We start from the raw sequence: 19846 nt of genomic DNA on the forward strand, positions 1-19846 counted from the left end.
TCAATTCTACCAAAACGAAGTGCATGGTTGCAGGTAGAGATAGAGTCAGGCATGGTGGTGTAGGTGCTGAGGTAGTGTTTGATGAGGATGTGTTTGAAGTTGTTGAAGAATTTGTTTACCTTGGAACACTTGTGACATGTGACAACGACGTTTCCCGCGAAGTGAAAAGACGTGTTGCGGCTGCGAATAGGGCCTTTTACGGATTACGTAACCAGCTTAGGCCCAGCAGCTTGCAAACGGAAACAAAATTCGCCCTGTATAAAACATTGATTCTTCCGGTGGCTCTCTACGTGCACGAAGCGTGGACGTTGAAAGAGTCAGACCAGGTCCGTCCCACTCAGGCTCAGATTGGGTACCACTTCTAGTACTGCATTTGGTCCCTCGGTAGTGCGAAAGGTTCCCAAGTTTGACAGATCGCAGTACACTTTTCACGGCATTCTAGATTACCATACCATGAGCCATACAATTTTAGGCAACATAACATAAAGGAACATAAAGGTCTTTAATTTGTCTTTGGTCAGAAGAAAGAATTGCGAAAATAATATTCAGCAGGGAACCAGGTAGAGGTGGGCGGCTTCGGGAAAGACCACGAATACGCTGGCTGTACGTAGTGGAAGAGGACCTAGCGACCCTAAACGTTCGGGGCAATTGGAGAAATTTCGCCCTAGACCGACGAAGATGGAGCTCTACAATACGCCTAGCAATGGCGTGACGCTACGCTGTAGCCATCAAGATATCAAGGTAGCACTGAAAAGTGGTGCGTTTGCAGCACTGAGAAGCACTGTTCTATTGCTTTAGGTAGTTTTAAAAACTTCCAAGAACAGAGAGAATTTCTGTACACTGCACGAAGGTACGATGTGCACTGAACCAGATTACGGTAATCCTCAACTTCTGAAGGTTGATCGAACTGAGTTCATAAACTTCACCGAAGTCAGTACAGTCAACTTTCGTTCGTTGCACTAAAGCTGTAGCCCATCTAGTGAAAGACTTTCACTAATCGGGCTGAGTTTTGTGATGTCAAATTCTCTATCACAAAAGAAATTCAGGGCTACCAACATTGACAAACTTCGGTTTATGCCAGAATGAGACGTTTGACTTCGTTTTAGGTGGGCTATAGCTCACCTAAAGGGAGCCCAATTAAAACGAAGTGCAATTGAACATAGTGCAACGAACGAAATTCGACTGTACTGCGATACCTCTTAGCGCATGCAGCACCCCCAAGTTGAAGAATGTATTATGTGGTATTATGATAGTATTTGCATGAAGTTCGTGAATGAATATTTGAGGTCGATCGAAAAACCCGCCTTTTTGATGGAAATCCTGACTACGGCCATGTCTCCCGGACACTGTCTGACTGAATTTGATGAGTATTCATTTTGAGAAAAGCAACCTACTAAATTGTATGTTCAGTGCACCTAGACCAAATCTTTCCCATTGTCAAAACATTTCAGCTGGTGGTAATCATCGTTGGCATCGAACGATGGAAACAGCGAAAGCGCACCCATCCATCGTCAGCTGATGTGAGTTTGGCTTGACGACCTTCGCGCCGGCTCAACTATACAACGAACGCCGCTAAGTCGCATAGACCTACTTACTTGTTAGACAAGAACGACGACCAGTAAGACCGCGAGGGCAACGTCTTGTCCGAATTCTGCGCGCGTATTTCGGTGTTCATTCATAGATATTTTTTTCATCGGCTGAATTAAGTGTATATGAACACACATGTGCAGATGCGAGTTTAACCCTAGAATAGTGGGTGGATGGCCCTGTGGTAGTGATGAGTATCCTGACGTCATAGGCTTTTAGTAGCTAGTGGAACGTTCAGAGGACGGTCGGCGGCCAGCCGTCGTGACGATTCTGCGCATTTGTTCACCACGCAGCTGTCAGAGAGGTGGACGTTTGGTTGCTGTTGTGGTTCGGTTCCGCGTATAGTTAATATAATTGCAGCTAAATGGGAGAGTTTTTGCACATGTAGATCTTGCTAGAGAGCTTGCGTTGCTACGATTCTTGGCGGTCGAGTGTGATTATCGAAAGTTTGTTGCACTTTGCCTGCAGTAGACGGTGAAATATTGTTCAAGGCGGCATCGGTAATTAGAAGCAGCCAGGGTGAGTTGACGATACACCACTAACCAGTAGTGTGAAAGGGCAAGGGATTTACGATACTGAGAAGCGAAATCTACATTCATAAATAGTGGGTGTTTTGAATTAAAGAAGAACTTCATCTTACGGGTTTCAAGAACAAAGAAACGACACGAGTGGCTTTAGTTTGTTGACCCAGTTAATTGGTTTAACTGATTTCGATTTAGTGAATTCGCTTTCGTTGTCGGTCAAAGCGTGTAATGTGATGTATATTGGTCAGGGTACGATGATAAGCCTTCCTTCGCTTGAGCTCTTGCTCAGCGTCGGGTATGTTTTGATTAAACAGTTCGAGCCGTTTGATTTGTTTTTGTTGTCATCACGTGGTCAGCAAGTCTGGAAGGGTGCCACTTGCGTGTGTTTCGATTGAATTAATGATTGACAAACGTTCATGGGGAGGTATACCGTGCTGTATCGGATTGCCGGACGCTTCGAAAGCCGGACACTCGCCTTTTTAACGGTATTTTTGGACTGAATCACGATTTTTTTTTCGTTTGGGATCCATAATTTGGTCTTCTACATTCTGCATTCATAAAAGTTGACGAAATAATATTTTTTGAGTGAATTAAAGTCGGTGTGTTAAGTTAAAAGTGTACGGGAATTTCAAATCAACACGGTAATCAAATTTACATACATCGAGATACATGGAGATACATGGAGATAAACATTAAGTGATTTTTTCAAGTTTCAATAATGTATACTACACTGATAAAAATCCACACGCTCGATCTGTGTGTTTAAAATTATGGATCGATTCATGAACGTCCATATCGACTTGCTATGATTTTCTTGCAAACTTCGTGTGTGTTACACATTAAATTCCTGTGTTTTGCTTCATGGATTGATTCATCAACCGACAACAGGGATTCCAAATTTTTTGCACATAAGTTCCCGAAGCTTTCTCTTCAGATTCGTATGTGTCAACCTATGGACGCATAGATCATCACTCCAACACGGATTCAGTGTGTTCTGCTTATGGTTATCTTGTGTCATAAACATCATGCTCAAGTTGGTCGATTCATTGATATGCGCAATGAGATTGTTATGATGAAATCCATGAGCTATGCTATCGATTTCCATGTTCAAAGCTTCTAAATTGTTTGTGATCAACCCATGGGATGCATAGTGAACTGAATTGCGGTTGGACCTCGTGTCGAACGACAGTCATCATCATGCTTCCAAAGAGAAGAAGCAAATTTTGAAGCTGAAAGTGTTAGATGAAAATTTGTGAATTTGATTTTTCTTTTATTAGTGAAGTTGACCGATATACGAGAATTCTACCTTTCTATAAGAAAACATTGATTATAAACTATACATTAGTAGAAAAATCGGATTCCACTAACAGATTTTCCTGGCTTTCAGTTTCGAAAAAAAATGGAATATGCTTATCCCTGGCTTCCCAAATTATGGATTTGCGGCGCCCCGCTTGTTGCTGGCTCACGGGTTTGAAAAAAAAAATCAAGAGAGCTTGCGACAAGCAGAGGAGCCTCGGATCCATATTTTGGGGAGCAAAAGTTTTTCTACCAAATTTCTTCTTTCAGTCCCATGACATTTATGTTCTATCACACATGACTATCTAAAGGTACTACATTTCGAATTCAATAAGCAAACCAGTTGGTTTTCATGATTTAATATTTGGAAATTCATGTTTGTTTCACATGACAACCTAATGTTGATACACATGTTATTATACCGTGAAATCAATGATGAAATCCACACTCAAATTATGTGGTTTTCCTCATTGCGCAAATCTATAAGTAAAACACACGACCTTGACGTGTAGATTTTTCCCAGTGTAGAGATGGACAAAATGGTCCAATTCTGGGAGCGAACCGTAGGTGACTCACTCACAAAAGTGAATTGACTCTTGGTCGATTCAGTGTCACGTTTTATAACATCAAAAATAAATGATGAATTACGCATAAGGAACGAAAAAATTAACAGTTTTTTAAATTAGAACATTTTCCATATAACCAGTTTAACTATTTATACATGTCTGGTGCCCTTTATTATGATGCATCCGATGCAAAAAAAAAAAATAAAATAAAAAATTTAATGTTGTCCCTGGTAAATTTTTTTTCACTAGTGGTGCTAGTGAATCGTGATTTTTTTGGAAAGAACCGTGATTCGTTCACTCTTTTTCGAGTCGACTCTTTTGAGTGATTCGTGAGCGAGTCGCCCATGTCTAATGTATACCTTCACTATTGAATCTTACTGTTTTGACTGAAGTTTAATCAAGTATGAGCTGTTAGCGATGTGGTGAATCGTTCAATCAGTTTGTTTAGTTAGGTAGGGTAGATGTACCAATAGTGGAGGTACTAAGCACGATTGAACTTCGTTTAACCGCCTAAATTCAAGAAGCGCAATTAATGTACATGGTAATGTTGCAACGGGAAGTAACGACCTTTGACTTAATGTCGCAAACGAATTAGGCCTATCTGTCAAGCACCATAACGGGTGTTCAATAAAAAATAGATTTTTTTAGTCATGTAGATTTTTTTTTTTCAATAAATTCAGTATATTTTTTTTTATTAAAAACATAATGTCATTCTTAAAAAAAAAAATTGATTGTATATTGGAGAAGGGGCCCGTCACAACATAGTCGCGATGCTCTCACAAGACCGCTGGACGGCACTGACGTCCATCTTTCGGATACAATACCGGAACCTCATGGTCAACTACTTCGTATCCTTCGCCCGCCAATGATTGTATGACATTTGCCAGAAAACCATTTGCTAGAATCAATTCACAGAATGATTTTTGCCAGAAAGCCATTCCCCAGAATCATTTTTTTGAAATTCATTTTCAACCTTGATATCTATTGATCGACAAATTAATACAAAATTTAAGGCTGCCAAATTTTCCGATACTTGCTATATTGGTATCTTGAGTTTACTCATATTATTTGTACTTATATCATGAAACATTGTATAGCCAACATTCAGATTATTACATCATAAGGATTGGACGGCACAGCTACAGAGAAAAATGAATTGTAATTTAGTGTTATTTCTGATGTATTTCTGAATATATGTTGCACCAAATAATATTCATATCATTGTGATATTATAACAAATATAAAACAACGCAATTGATCGAACCATGTAATTTACTCTTATTAATTTTCGAATCCTCTGAGCAGAATCTCAATAGAGAAACTTAAAATTAGATGGGGTACCGTGTACCTTTTAATTCCGCTCCTAAATGCTTATCTTTGACAGATACGCGTATTTCGACTACCACTTGCAGTCTTCTTCAGTGTCAGTTACTTGTATCCACGTAGTGGTTACAACTAACTAACAACGTTTTGCACAAATGTCGGATTGTTTCGCGGTCTTCGGCAATATTCTTTATCGTAAAAATACCTATCGAGATCTTTGTTCAGAATTTTTATAGAGATCAATGTGCAACCTCTGGCGATTATTCTTTGCAAAAGTAAGTTTGCCCATAGTAAATCCCATACAAACTTTGAACGGCTGGTGCTAAAATATAGTTTCACCGATCGAGCTGAAATTTTGCACAGTTGTTATAGAACCAAAATGCAATCCAAAAAGTGGACTGGAGCGAGAATCTAAATTTTGCCCCACACTAATGTACATTAATTGCGCTTCTTGAGGCGGTTAAATGAAGTTGAATCGTGCTTAGTACCTCCACTATTGGTACATCTACCCTTTAACTAGGTATTTTTTTTCTGGGAAATGGTCTTTCTGGGGAATGGTCCATTCTGACAAATAGATTTTGGTAAACGACTTTCTGACAAATTATTTTCTGGTAAATGTCATAATTCAATTAGTGTTTTTATTAGGGGGAGATCCCCCAGTACCGGACACTTAAGCCACTAAATTCATAATTCGAATAATATTGGTTTAATGTGCTCGTGTTACCCATTTCAGATAAATATTATCATTTTTATAGTGTACAAAAATAAATTTGAAAATATAAGTATGAATTTTGACATTGCATTTTGATGATGTATTTTAGTACCAAATTGATCGATCTTGAATGGTGGCACCCAATACCGGACACAATCTGGAAATGCCTCGAATTCTGTAAATTTGAACATCATTGAATGTGTTTACTTTAGGAATAGTATATAATTACCAATTCAATGCATTTGCAACATTTACAAGAACAATTTGAGTATATCGTAGTTTGCAAGATGTCCATCAAAAACCTCTTTCTTATATGATGAAAAATAGCACATTTTACGATGTTGTTCTGAATGTTCATTTTTCCTAATTTTATTGCATGTTTGATACCATGATCGACGGAATCCATGAAAAATGAATGTATTTTGAGACACTCGTGCAATAATTACAAAGATATCATATAACAAATAAGGCTGTCCGAAACTGGGGGACAGGAGGTGCTTAAACAAAATTGTAATTTGTCCATATTTAGTCCAATTATGGTACAAAATACATTCATAATATCAAATTAGGATCATGTTCGAATATGCTTGCGTGATCCAAAGTATTTTTTCATATTCAAAATAATTACTAAATAGGCTCAAAATTAAGGCAATACGTCAAATTTTTTGAAATTTTCAATCTTTTGTACTTTTTTAAAAAGGCATGCATATTTCAAGGATGTGTTATTCTACGCAAACATTAGTCTCCATAATAGCTTCCTTTACTACTAATACACCATCTTGATTGGACGATGATTTCTCAATGTTTTGACTTTGTCCGGTATTGGGTGCTGTCCGGTACTGGGGGATCTCCCCCTATTTAAAAAAGCTTATGAAGACTAAAACTTTCCCAGCCGACTTCTAACAACCCGATGTTCCACAACTCGATATATTCCATAATTCGATGGATTTTGCGGGCCCCTCCAAATTTTCATACATCGAGCTCATCATAAGTCGATATTTCTATAACTCGATGTATCCTTTAGTACACCAAACCAAGCCAAACCTAAAATTTTCAAGAGTGCAAATTTAGAGAACAACCGATCGCTCTGAAAATTGGAGTGTTTCCCGACTTGAGAATCCTAACACAAAAATACTATAACACATTGTAATATTCATTACTTATTCTGATATGATTTAGCTGTGATTTATTGGTGTCTAGTAACTGATGTAACTCAATTGTAACAAATTTCGATGAAATTTGTTTATGTAGTAGAAATGAAGTTTAATTTCACTTTTAAATAACATTTAATATAATTACACTGGCCTATTGTATCTTAGTTCGACTTTAGTCAACTTTAGAATTGCGAAGTTTTCGTGAGTTTTCGATTTGCAAAGTAAGGTATATTTTGCGTGGTACATTCCCCTTCCCTATCCGACATTTTACCATGAACAGCTAATAATTGATGCGACATAACTTTAAGTTATTGTACTGCCCATATTTGCACAACATTCCCATGTTCTATGGGATTTCCACACAAACATGGGACTGTTATGCGAATATGGGCAGTGTGGGTCTGTTAAGTGTAAATATTTTTGAATAATTTCGATGTGGATAATAATACCTTCCGATTTCATTGGTATGTACGTCTCTCAGTTCCGTATGGACATCTGCTTTTTATGGCAACATAACATCGTCTATTGTTACTGAATTGTCGAATAGTTACTTATCCATAATGTGTTCCGAAGACTCTTATGAACTTATTTAAGAATTCATATACAAGTGGAAAGTGTAATTCTAGATATTTTGAGCTCAAGTAGCAAAACAAAACACATGTGCTAGCATTAAGCGATTCTTGTACTTGGAAGGAAGTACGTCGACCAAGCAAAGATAAACAGAATGAAAAAGTATTGTTTCCCATTCACTGGCCTTGAGTTTGGAATATTGATCTAAACTCCAGATTCGATGTTTTAAACAGGACGCCAAAAGGTCTACAAGCAAACTGTCACGAATACCAACGCACGATCAATTTTACACAAGTCGATGTCCTCAGAATGAAAACGTATCGATGTTTGTTTGACGTCAGTTGAGCCTTCGGTCAACGTCAGTCCAACAAGAAAGTGAATGCTCGGCAGCTATTCTGTTTATGTTTGCTTTCTCACAGCAAACAAAAGCAATGTTGTGACAGTTCTCACAGCAAACAAAGAAACTTTTGTCAACATTGCACTACTACGCAGGCAATTGTATTGGTCTATCGTTCCAATTTTCATTTGAGACCTTACAATGTTACGAAACACAGTTGTTACGAGTCACAATACACATAGGGTCAAAATATCGATCATTAGCGAAACTCCATGTACTTACGATATTTTTACTAAAACTTTCAGCATTTGGGCTAAGACTTTGTAATTGGAAGGTTACAATTAGCTGGAAAATTGGATTTTCTTGCATTTAGTATGGAAAATAACCCTCGCAGTTGAAAAAATCCTATTTTCCTCGACAAAGAATATTCTGAAATATTTAAAATGTGAAAGTTTTGCCGGGATACTTAAAAAGTCTAAAAAATCTGTGGTACGATTAACTTTGAAATTAATAGAATTTTTAACACCGTGACACAAAATTAGGAATATTTCCGTGAAGGTTAAACTTGTTATTAACCCATTGAAACACATTTATTAAAAGTTAAAGAAAATATTTCGCCTTTTCAAGCCACGAATTTTGATATATTCGACGATAAACCAAATATAGTTCCATTAAGATGCCTAATTGTCACAGTTTAAGCTTGAAATCAAAAGGCTCGTTAAATAAAATAAAACAAATCTCCTGAAGTTAAAATAAAAAAAATGTTTAAAAGGCGCTGTCCACAAATAACGTGACGCTGGAAGAGGTGGACGAATATTATCAATTTGTAATAAATGATCGCTGCCAAAAAACAAAGATTCATGGAAGATTGACCAACATAAATCTTACTTCATGTCTTGGGAATTATAGTTTCGTCTTAAGCGTGTAAAGTAGTCGAGCTCTAGTCAACGCCACGTGTAAGCCAAATTTCACTCCATAACTCAAAATCTCTATTTGAAATTCTTCCTGCTTCGACTAAACTTGTACTAATTGTGGTATGGGAATCAATGAGGACTGAAATGTAATGAAAGTTGGAAAACTTTATACTGAAGTTATCAAGTTATCAACAAAAAGAATATTGATTGCTCACATGAACGATTGTAAAGAAATATGAAAGAGAGAAATTTGTTTCTTTAATTTTAGATTTTTCTTGTGTCGGTTAGTTCTGTAACTCGATTATTTCTTTAAACTGGAGATGGGTTTCTCTCCTGAATTACGGATAGTAAACCGTATAGTTATTCCAAAAGATTCAATTGACAATTATCGAACCAAAAATATCCAACATACAGGCGACCGAACAGTTAAGATTTTAAGGTGAAAAATCTAGGAATCCAAAGATGACCGTTACAATGGACAACTTATGCCCCTAGGCACGTGATAGTCTAATGACGGGATTTTTAATTCAGATTTTACCACTAGGTTGCACCACAAGCATGATTTTGAGTTGTTTTGTCAGCAGCTCTTGTCAGCATCACCACGCTCGTCTTATGCTACAACAAGCGTGGTTTCGAAATCAGAGATTCATGAAAGATTGTAGAATGGATCTTGGAAGCCAGTGTGTATTCCGGTATTCCAGTGTGAATTCTGAGATATCAGAATGGATCCTGGTATTTCACTATGTATCATGAGTGAGTGTGCCTCCTGGGATTCCAGTGTGAATTCTAGAATTGCAGTGTGGATCCTGGGCCTTCAATGTGGATCCTGATATTTCAATGTGGAGGCATTGATTCCAGTATGAATGTGTTAGGGACACTGGCAACTCTAACCCAGAAGCTACCACAGGGCTCACCGTTGGCAGGCGACTGTTATCTGGATCGATGTCGCATGTGCCAATACCATAACAATATTAGTATGTTCTATTGTCTCGCAATGAAGAGAACAAGTTTTAAAGTGTCCCGCGAAACAAACCTCATTTTTAGTTTGTAACGTTAATTTATTCTCAATTTATTTGAGTAGTTTTCACCGCCTTGTCACGTTACAACAGAATGCTATGAATGCAGCGTGTATCGTAGCATTTTAGTGTGGATCCTTGGTATTTAAATGTGGATCCTAGGATTCTTGTGTAAATCCTGGAACTTCAGTGTGAATTCTGATGTTTCAGTATTGATCCTTTGATTACAATTTGGATCCTGGTATTGTAGTATACATCGTAGAATTTCAGTGAAGATCCATGGATTGTAGTGCGGATAGCATGATTTCAGTATGGATCTTGGGATACCAGTATGGATTGTGGTGGTTTCTGGTATTTAAATGTGGAACCCTTTATTACAGTATAAGCCTTGGGACCGTAGTGTAAATCGAAGGATTTCAGAGTGGATCCTAGGACTGTGATGTGGATCATAGGGTGATAGTGTGGATCTTGGTATTCTAGTGTGGGTATTGGGATCCCAGTGTAGATCCTAGTATTCCAGTATGGATCTTGAGATCCCCGTCTAGATCCTGGGATTTCTGAACGGATTTTGGTATTTCAGTGTGGATACTTTGATTACAGTGTCAATCTGACGGTTCTCACTTTCTCTTATCATATTGTGATAATCCAGAATAACTCAAGTATTCACTATGCATTTCAAATAATTCGGGCGTTAATGGGTTAAATACCTTAGTGAAAGCATTAATGTGGTCAAAGTTAGTTATTTGCATGTATCATGATTAAACCCCCAGAAATGTGCAAACGCTTTATTAAGTTTATTAGGGGGAGATGCCCCCGTACGGACACCTGAGCCGATAAATTTACAATTTAAAAACCATTGGTTTATGCGATATTGTTGTCTATTTATGATGAAAGTTATCATTTTGTTGCGTACAGGGAAAATTTGAAAATATAAACATGTATTTTGACATTGTATTTAGTTGATGTATTTTAGTACCAAATTGACCAATCTTATAAAGTGGTCCCCAATACCGGACCCTATCTGGAAGTGCTTCGAATTCTGTAAATTTGCACATCATTTTAGTTTTCCTCTAGTTGAAAAACTAGACATCCTGACGATTACATTTGAACTAAAACGAAGGTAATCCATCAAGAATTGTTGAAATGGCAGCTATTTGAACTTTTTTTTTTGAATTTGATGGCTTGCAGTACCGTCGTTGGGGGTGAGAATGGGTTAAAAATGGATATGTGTGATTTATTTTTTAGATAACTATCGCAATTTAACTCCAATTAACTTCAAATTTGGTGTGTATGTACTTTGATGGTAGAATAACAAATGTTCAAAAAATTAAAGAAAAATATTTATTCACAGCGGCACCACAAGCGAATGAAAAATGACTCAATCTCACCCCATAGAGGGGGTGACATTGGGTCACTGTAATTGAAATAACTTGTTTCTGAGAATATGATTGCAAAACCATTCACAGCTGATAAATATTGATGAAATACGATGCAAACAAGACGAAAAGATGTATAAGATGTTTCGCAAGTATGATAAAGCCACTTAAAAGAATGATTATACTAAATAATTGAAGAGCTATGAGAAAAAATATGTAAATCCAACATTTATCGTCAAGTTTACATAAATTTTCTTGTTTTTTCCCTCAAATTGTCTTCAAAGTCTTATCCCCATTGTCACAAAGCCTACTCATTTTCCCCAAAGGTGTACTGAATAAGTGATTATTCTAAACCTTCGGAAATAGTTGAATTTCGGTGCGACTTTCCACGATCAAAACATTTCAGGCAGATGTTGACGTCATCATCCGGTATTTCAGCGATCCAACTCATTTGTACTTCCGTGAAATGTTTCTATAATATGGAAATAATGATAAATAATTAAATTCCAAAAAAACAAATCCATTTGATAAAATTTGACGATGTTGCTGCGCACGAAACACAGTTGCTGGTTTGAGAAGTTGGCAAAATGCGTTGCATTGTTATTCAATGCACGGAATCCTCAAGTAGACTTGTTTGATGTTTCATAAATGCTGTACAGGTCGGACTCGATTATCCGGAGACTCGATTATCCGGGGACTCGATTATCCGGGATTGGATTATCCGGAATTTTAGGCTCGATTATCCGGAATTTGATTTTTGATGTTCTTGTTTTTCAATTTTTATGCATAAAGCTGAGATAATTTGGTTTTGCAATATACAAAATGAATGGTTTTGCAGTTTTGAAAGTATTTAAGAACAGGGGGTTTTGAAAAAGTGGTTTTTGTGTATGCTGGTCAAAATTTTTTTTTTCCTTGTAAAGACCCCTACTGTTTATAGATATATATTCTGGCTACGCCACCGCATCATATAAATAAAACAACAAAAAAAGATAATATTTATGTTCTTTTATCGAAGATTTCAATTTTTTCTTAGTGATTCGATTATCCGGAGGATTTGATTATCCGGAGTGGAAAAAAAAAATCGATACTCCGGATAATCGAGTCCGACCTGTATTTAGAAAGAATAAACACATCTTAATGAAAAAAGATAACACCCGGCACCGTAAAATGTCAAAAAAGTGGACTTGCAATTTCATTTACTATCGTTCTTGCTTGACCCAATCTCACCCCCATTTATAATGTGTTTGACACCGTACCGAAAAAAATGATTTTTTTTTGTGGAAAAATCAAACAGATTCCGGAAAATACGTGTGAAATGCAATGAGAAGACTTTCAACCTTCCACGTATACAACGATAAAGGTAAAAGTTCATGCGTGATACTTTGCACAGGAGAAATTTATTGTTGTAAATTTCATCTAGTTCCAACACACAAGTTTATTGATATAGTAAACAAAACCTACTATTTCTAAAAATGGATGTTGCGATGATTTATGCGTAATAATATGTTCCCTAACATATGAATTATAAATTTTAGAAATATCAGCGTTATTAGCTGAAATATTTCATAAATTATATTTTTCCGTTTTGACCCAATCTCACCCCCTAGACCCATTGTCACCCCCATCGACGATGTACCTTCAAGATTTGGCAAACCAAGTCTGAAGAAAAAATAGTTTTTGAATGACTTGGTCACATGCTGGGTTGTTCCGAATATCCGGTTATCTGGCAAAAATGGCCATTATGATGACAATTCTGAAACCTGGCTTGCGATATATCAATCTTCATTAATTTTCAAGTCTAAAGATGATTCAAAAATATTTGGATAACTTGATCATATGTCGGATCTGGGGGAAATGGACACTACATTGGCGGTTCTGAAATCTTACTGGCAACATGCACATTATAAATTCCCAAGTTAAGGTTGAAGAAGAATGATTCAAACGCGTTTGGATGACTTGATCACATGCCAGGTTGTTTTGGATACCCTGTTCCCCAGAGGAAGTGGCTATAAAATTAGCGATTCTTTGACCTATCTTGTGGCACAACGAACTTCATGAATTTGTAAATTAAATCTAAAAAAAAGAATGGTTCAAGAGGTTTTGGATAACCTGGCCACCTACTATTCCGGATAATTGATTTATCGGTGCAAGTGTTGTCCATTGTTACCAAAATTTTCAAATTTGTGTGAACCCTGGTCTTTGGCCAAACCTCCCCTCCCTCCATAAATGACTACGTGGTTCATGGACGACACCTTAACTACTTTTTATTTCACCAAACTATACATTTTCTCATTATATCATATACAAAAATCTTAGCTTTCGATCTCAAACTATATAATCATATTTCTTCACTTTGAGACATGCCACTTGATCCTCCATTAAGTGCCTCAACATAGTCTTGAGGATTCTCATCTTCTACATTTGGTACGATCTATACGTAAGAACGGTAATCTACAACAGTACAGCTCAGTTCATTATTGGTCATTACTACCAGTGGGACTGTTATGCGTAGAAATTCATCAAAAACACCGTATTTCTAAGCATAACAGCCCCATTTTGAATGTTGTAGTAAAATTTGCTTTTTCCGTTAATACACACTTTTGATTCTTTATAGTATTGCGACGATTTTATTTAAAGAGATCGGCATCGATTTTATTTTCGAATTTTTACGCAAAATTCAGTTGATTTTCGTTATTTTTTTAGGGTAGATGTACCAATTATGGATGTAATATGTGAACAGTATGGATAAAAAATAAATTTTTAAACGCAAGTATGACTTGCTCAAGTTAATCACTATTTTAAAAAGACGATATTAACAGTTTTTGAATTAAATTGATTTGAAGCTTCAAAAATGGTTTTTAAAATCTTTCTTTTTGTACCAATTATGGCAATAGTGTTCCTGGCATTCGCCATAGAAGTGTACCAATTATGTGCTATCGATTATTTGCTCGAAATGAATTCAAATGCCATCCAGTGCGATTGACATTGCTACGCTAATAAGCAACGAGGTGATTATTTCTAAATTCTTCTTTAAATCCCAGAAGAAGATGAAATATACAACGAAACGTATTAAAGTAGATCTGCCCATAACTGCAAAACAGCCACATTCGACATTTTTGACGAAATGGAGTTAATACCATGGAGAGTCATCAAATGATAAATATTTTCGATCAACTTACTAAAATCTGTGAGATTGTTCTAGATAATTCGAAAAAAATACCAAGTTGTTTTGTCACATTGGTAATTATAACCGCATAACGGTCACATTGAGATTATAAATGAGCCTCGTAATGTGATAGCAAAGAAATTTCTATCAGAATTATTTTTTGACAATTCACCTAGTATGCGATATGAGTTGTACAAAATATTAGCTTCAAATAAGCACTTTTGAGTTCCTGGTAATTTTTAGAAATTTTAGTTTCCTCCCATACTGCCATAAAATGCAAATTTAGTACAGCCGACTCTCCACATCTCGATGTTCTACATCTCGATATCTCTCCCTATGTCCATGATTTCATAAGTCCCTTCAGTCTGCATACATTTTCACTCTCCATATCTCGATATCCTTCTTATCTCGATATCTCCATATCTCGATGTGTTTCTGTTGATTTTTCGTTCTCAATTTTCTCTCCGTATGTCGATATGACCAATATCGAAGGTTACTAGACCAAAGCTTTAGGATTCAAAACAAATTAGGAGCGCAAAATTACGTCTGTTTGTGTATTATTTTCTTGGCAACGGAGTGTTTTTCAATCTAGTATTCATCAAAAATTTCTTCTTTGTCTCGATCGAGATGTAGAGAGGCGACTGTATTCCATTTACTCAATGTCTACTTTTGTCGAATGTTATAAATATGCAGTTATGGGCAGAGATGCTTTTTTACACTGCAAGAGCCGAAAACCATTAAAAAATACTGGTTAATCAAAGTCGAAAGCAATCCACAAAACAGAAATGTTGACTAACACTGACACTGAAGAAAACTGCAAGTGGTAGTCGAAATACGCGTATCTGTCAAAGATAAGCATTTAGGAGCGGAATTAAAAGGTACACGGTACTCCATCTACTTTTAAGTTTCTCTATTTGAGATTCTGCTCAGAGGATTCGAACATTCATTAAAGAGAAATGTTGTGTTAAATTGATATCAAATCAATGTATTTCAATGCGATGATGGGAGCAAAGTAATTGAGCACATAACTTGAATATAATACCTCACCGAACCGTTTCAACATGGAAATCGCCCGTAATAGTAGTTTACGCAACAAATTGCAGAATGCAGAATGCACAAGTCGTACATTTATCCATCGAGGCTTGTCGAGTTGAATAATTACGACGAGTGCTGTAAAAATCGAGTTCTGCAACGAGTTGCGTACAACTAATTTGCAATTTTGTAGGAGACCATTTGAGGGTATCAGAAATCATAATATAATGCATTCACCATTAATTCACAATTTCTGAATAAAGTGTTGTACAACGCAAAACAGTTGCGTAATGAGAAAGCGTTGCGTAATGATTCATTACACCGCTGGTTTTAGTTGTGTAATGACTATTAACGCACTGCATAATTCAGTGCAGGAAAGTAAGCCGTTTCATAACAGATTGGCGTGATGGAAAACAGCCTATTACGATGAGAAATTGCAAAACTAGCTTTACTTCTTTATTTCACTGGACAAAATATGTAAATATACTGCCTCTATAGTAACGCAATAATTGGCTTTGCATGCACTCTTTGCATCAGTTATCGCGCTATAGTGGATATAACATGATTTCCAACTTCAAACGGTAAATTTGATTGCCCACCAGCTATTTTTTTTCATCTGTTTTCATTAGGCAACGTACATTTATCCGTTGAAGTAGTTTTAACGGATAGAACCATAAATTTCATACGGGTGTTTTTTAGCGAACTGCTAAGACGGTGATATTTGTGTGATACAATATTTTCAAAAATTCATTTATCGAAATTCACGAATGTTCTTATCAATGTCTAGTTACCATCGAAAACAATGAATTTTGTCATTCCTTTGAATGAAAGTCGTTATTTTTTAGTGGAATAATAAGAAAAATACCCTTTTTGTTCCCACTATAGCCATAATTGGTACTTCTACCCTATACCTACTGGTTCAATCCTATTTCGCGGGTTCGTGTAATGAATGTACTCTAGAATAAGCAATGATAAGAGATATATCCTATCACCAAACTGTGTATATACAGTGAGCGATATGAAATGGTAGTCAGTTATCCGGTTCTTTCATCTCTTATCTTTATCAATGTTTGCTATGGGATCATTCCGCTTTGACTATCGCATAGAGTGGCTCGTGCTTATCTCTGTGGAACTGAATATTACCCATTTCCCGTTTTTCGTCGCAAGTCTTCCCAGAGTGGTCTAACTTTTTGCCATCACGCTAATTGCATGCTATTATCAGCACTTCATTGTCATACACGGGTAGTCATTGTCTGGCTGTATCTCGTGTATGGGTCGGCTGTTGAAGTAGGTAACAACAAAACAGCTGTTGCCGTGAATGATAAGCGAAATTCATTCAAATCTGCTTTGGATTCAGCATAGATATTTTTCAATTTTCAGGACTACATCATACATCACGGATGACGCTCGGTTAGTCTTGTCTGGTATTGAAGAAAGCTGCTGCTGAGGGATGGCGCCTACCGAAAACGAAATTCGGTACTGCTCCAATCAGCTGCCGGCAGCTTTGAACGGTTCTCAACACAAGACTGAGACGTACGAGTTCGAAACACAACCGTTGAACTCGGGAAAACACCCTGAATCGGGGCAGGTGCCTAAAAAGTCCATCTCCTGGCGAGATGGCATTCCTCAGGTGAGTGCAAAGATGTTGGGATATATCTTGATGTACATGTATCTCATGCGTGCACATGACAACTACCTTAGTGGAAGACTTGGAAATGTGTCCCAAATGTCTAGATAGATATACAGTATCCAGGTCAATAATCAGAACTTCGTTTGCAGATCTCGGCCACCGTATTAGTCAACCTAATCGTAGTTCAAGCAGGCATAAACATGACCTACTCGGCGATCTTACTGCCGCAGCTATCGGCCCCGGACAGCACAATCCAGATCGATAAAGACGAAGCATCGTGGATTGCCAGCGTAGTGACGATAGCTCTGCCGATAGGATCGCTGATTGTTGGCCAACTGATGGACAGGTATGGTCGGAAGAAGGTTTCGCTGGCAACCTGTGTCCCGTTTGCCATCGGTTGGGCCTTGATAGCCGTTGCAAAGGACGTCAACGCGATCTACATCGCACGAATAATACTTGGAAGTTCCGGTGGACTGACGACTGTGGCGTTGGTCTACGTGAGCGAGTTGTCACACGTATCAATGCGAGCGATGCTGTTATGTTTGAACAGCGTTTTTGTATCGTTCGGTATTCTGCTAACGTGTGTTCTAGGTAAGTCCTGGTGATCTTGCTCCACATATTTGTTTATATTCAATTCTTTTTGATTACTTCCAGCGCTTTTCTTGGATTGGCGATCGATTGCCATGGTATTTACTGCGTTTTCTTTAGTAACCTTCATCCTAATTCTAATCGTACCGGAATCTCCCCATTGGCTGTTAACTTTTACAAAACGTGATCCTTCCGAAGTACGGGAAGTCATGCATTGGGTCTACAGAAAACGGAGCGTACGTTGAATCATTGCTTCTTCTTTAACGATTTTCAACTTAAGACTCTCAATTACAGCTCGCCGAAGAACAGTTTTATCAACTGATCTCAACGGAGCGTAGTCCACAGCGATCAATCGCTGACTCTACGCCCAACCAGTTTACCCTGAAGCTCTATCTTCAACCGAGGGTTTATCGACCACTGATGATTCTACTACTGCTGTTTGTATTTCAGCAGCTCTCCGGAGCTTATGTTCTAATCTTCTATGCTCTGAACGTGTTCATGGAGATCGGGGGTTCGCAAGCACAAGGCTTTAACGAATACAATGCCTTGGTATTCCTTGGTCTGATTCGATTTATCATGTCAATTCTGACATCCGGGTGAGTAGAACGAAATATTTCTCATTCAAAAGCTAGACTTTAACGATCACCCCCATTACAGGTTCTCGCGTAAATTTGGACGACGACCTCTATTGATCACATCGGCCAGTACCATGGGCTGCTTCGCTACAATTGCTGCCCTGTATTTGCATTTCATCCGAAATGCCGGTCGGGAAAGCTACCCAATCGCGGGAAGCTACCTTCTGCTGGCGTGCGTTCTGGGATACGTTTGCTTCAGTGCCCTTGGATATCTGGTTCTACCGTGGACCATGATCGGCGAAGTGCTCCCCACCGATGTAAAGGGCAAACTGGGAGGATTCGTTGTGTCCGTAGCGTATGTCCTGATGTTCTTCGTTGTCAAGGCATTCCCGTACCTCTTGGATCTGGTGGCAATCCAGGGTATTTTCTATCTATTCGCAATCACGAGCTTTGCCGGAGTGATCTACGTATACGGCTGGATCCCGGAAACGTTCGGCAAGAGTTTCCAGGAAATTGAGCAATACTTTGCCGATAAGGACTAAGCAATTGCACAATTGGCGTACTTAACACGAAACGCATCGAATTATCAAATCAGAGTTCAAATTTGTTGTCTTCCATAGATGACTATAACAGTAGGTAAGATTTATATAAGCCAAACGATTCAAGATTTTAAAAGACACAGCAGTACCATAGCCCACTGACTACAAGTAGATTGAACTGTGATTATTTTTTACCAAAACCGTTTCCCGCGAGATTCATAATAGCTACGATGAATGTGATGCAAATGTAGAATACATCATTGGAATTGTATTATTTATAGAGTAATATACGTAGACACAGAGTGAAGCGTGCAACTTCGTTATTTTTCATGTCCGAAATCATTTTGTTGTCAGAACGATTCATTCGCACGCATCTCACGTCGGAAAGTTGTAATTAAAACGGTAAATCAGTTTGTGACACCTCAACTGTCTCTCCTTGAAAGCTGGTAATAATCGCAACTTTATAGCCAACATTTATAAGCCAATGCAACGGTTATGATGTTGTTCCCGAAGCAGTCGGCTTTTGGCAATGGTTGTGAGAGATAATATGGATAGATAGATTTACAATTAATAGCTGTTCATCAATTTTCGGGCTTGTCAATATTCCTTCATTGGAATCAACTTGATGAGAGCTGATGGTTTCTTCAATACTGAATGTGAAACAGATATATTTGCCTAAAAACTAAAAGGAGATTGGCTATTTCGTGCAAATCATTTTAAGAGTATTCTTGTTGGAATGTCTAATAAAATTTAATATTGAATATTGAATTCAAATTTCTAGACATCTTTAATCCTAAATTTGAATATCAAAGCAAGACCTAAAAATTATTCTCGCCGCAACCATAGATTTAAACATTGGCACTGGTTCCTCTGGAAGCTAAGAAAGGCTTTGTCGCATTTGGGACGTGAAGCCAGAACGAAATAGAAAAATAAGTATGTCA

The 19846-nt window shown here is 37.6% G+C and overlaps 1 protein-coding gene across 3 annotated transcripts; it reads left to right on the forward strand.

The window, feature by feature from the left end:
* Positions 1-1586: 1586 nt before the first annotated feature.
* Positions 1587-19212, forward strand: LOC5579190 (facilitated trehalose transporter Tret1). Of its 3 annotated transcripts, none has more exons than XM_001664237.2 (6): positions 1587-2106; positions 16954-17203; positions 17353-17794; positions 17858-18027; positions 18086-18387; positions 18449-19212. In XM_001664237.2, the coding sequence occupies exons 2-6, from the start codon at positions 17024-17026 to the stop codon at positions 18906-18908; spliced, it is 1554 nt and encodes a 517-aa protein (XP_001664287.1). In that variant the 5' UTR covers positions 1587-2106; positions 16954-17023; the 3' UTR covers positions 18909-19212. The 3 variants fall into 3 exon arrangements, with proteins under 3 accessions (XP_001664287.1, XP_021704953.1, XP_021704952.1); XM_021849261.1 differs by lacking the exon at positions 1587-2106 and adding an exon at positions 16709-16860; XM_021849260.1 differs by lacking the exon at positions 1587-2106 and adding an exon at positions 16710-16864.
* Positions 19213-19846: the final 634 nt, after the last annotated feature.

This window comes from Aedes aegypti, chromosome 3 (assembly GCF_002204515.2).
Source record: "Aedes aegypti strain LVP_AGWG chromosome 3, AaegL5.0 Primary Assembly, whole genome shotgun sequence".
Classification (NCBI taxonomy): domain Eukaryota; kingdom Metazoa; phylum Arthropoda; class Insecta; order Diptera; family Culicidae; genus Aedes; species Aedes aegypti.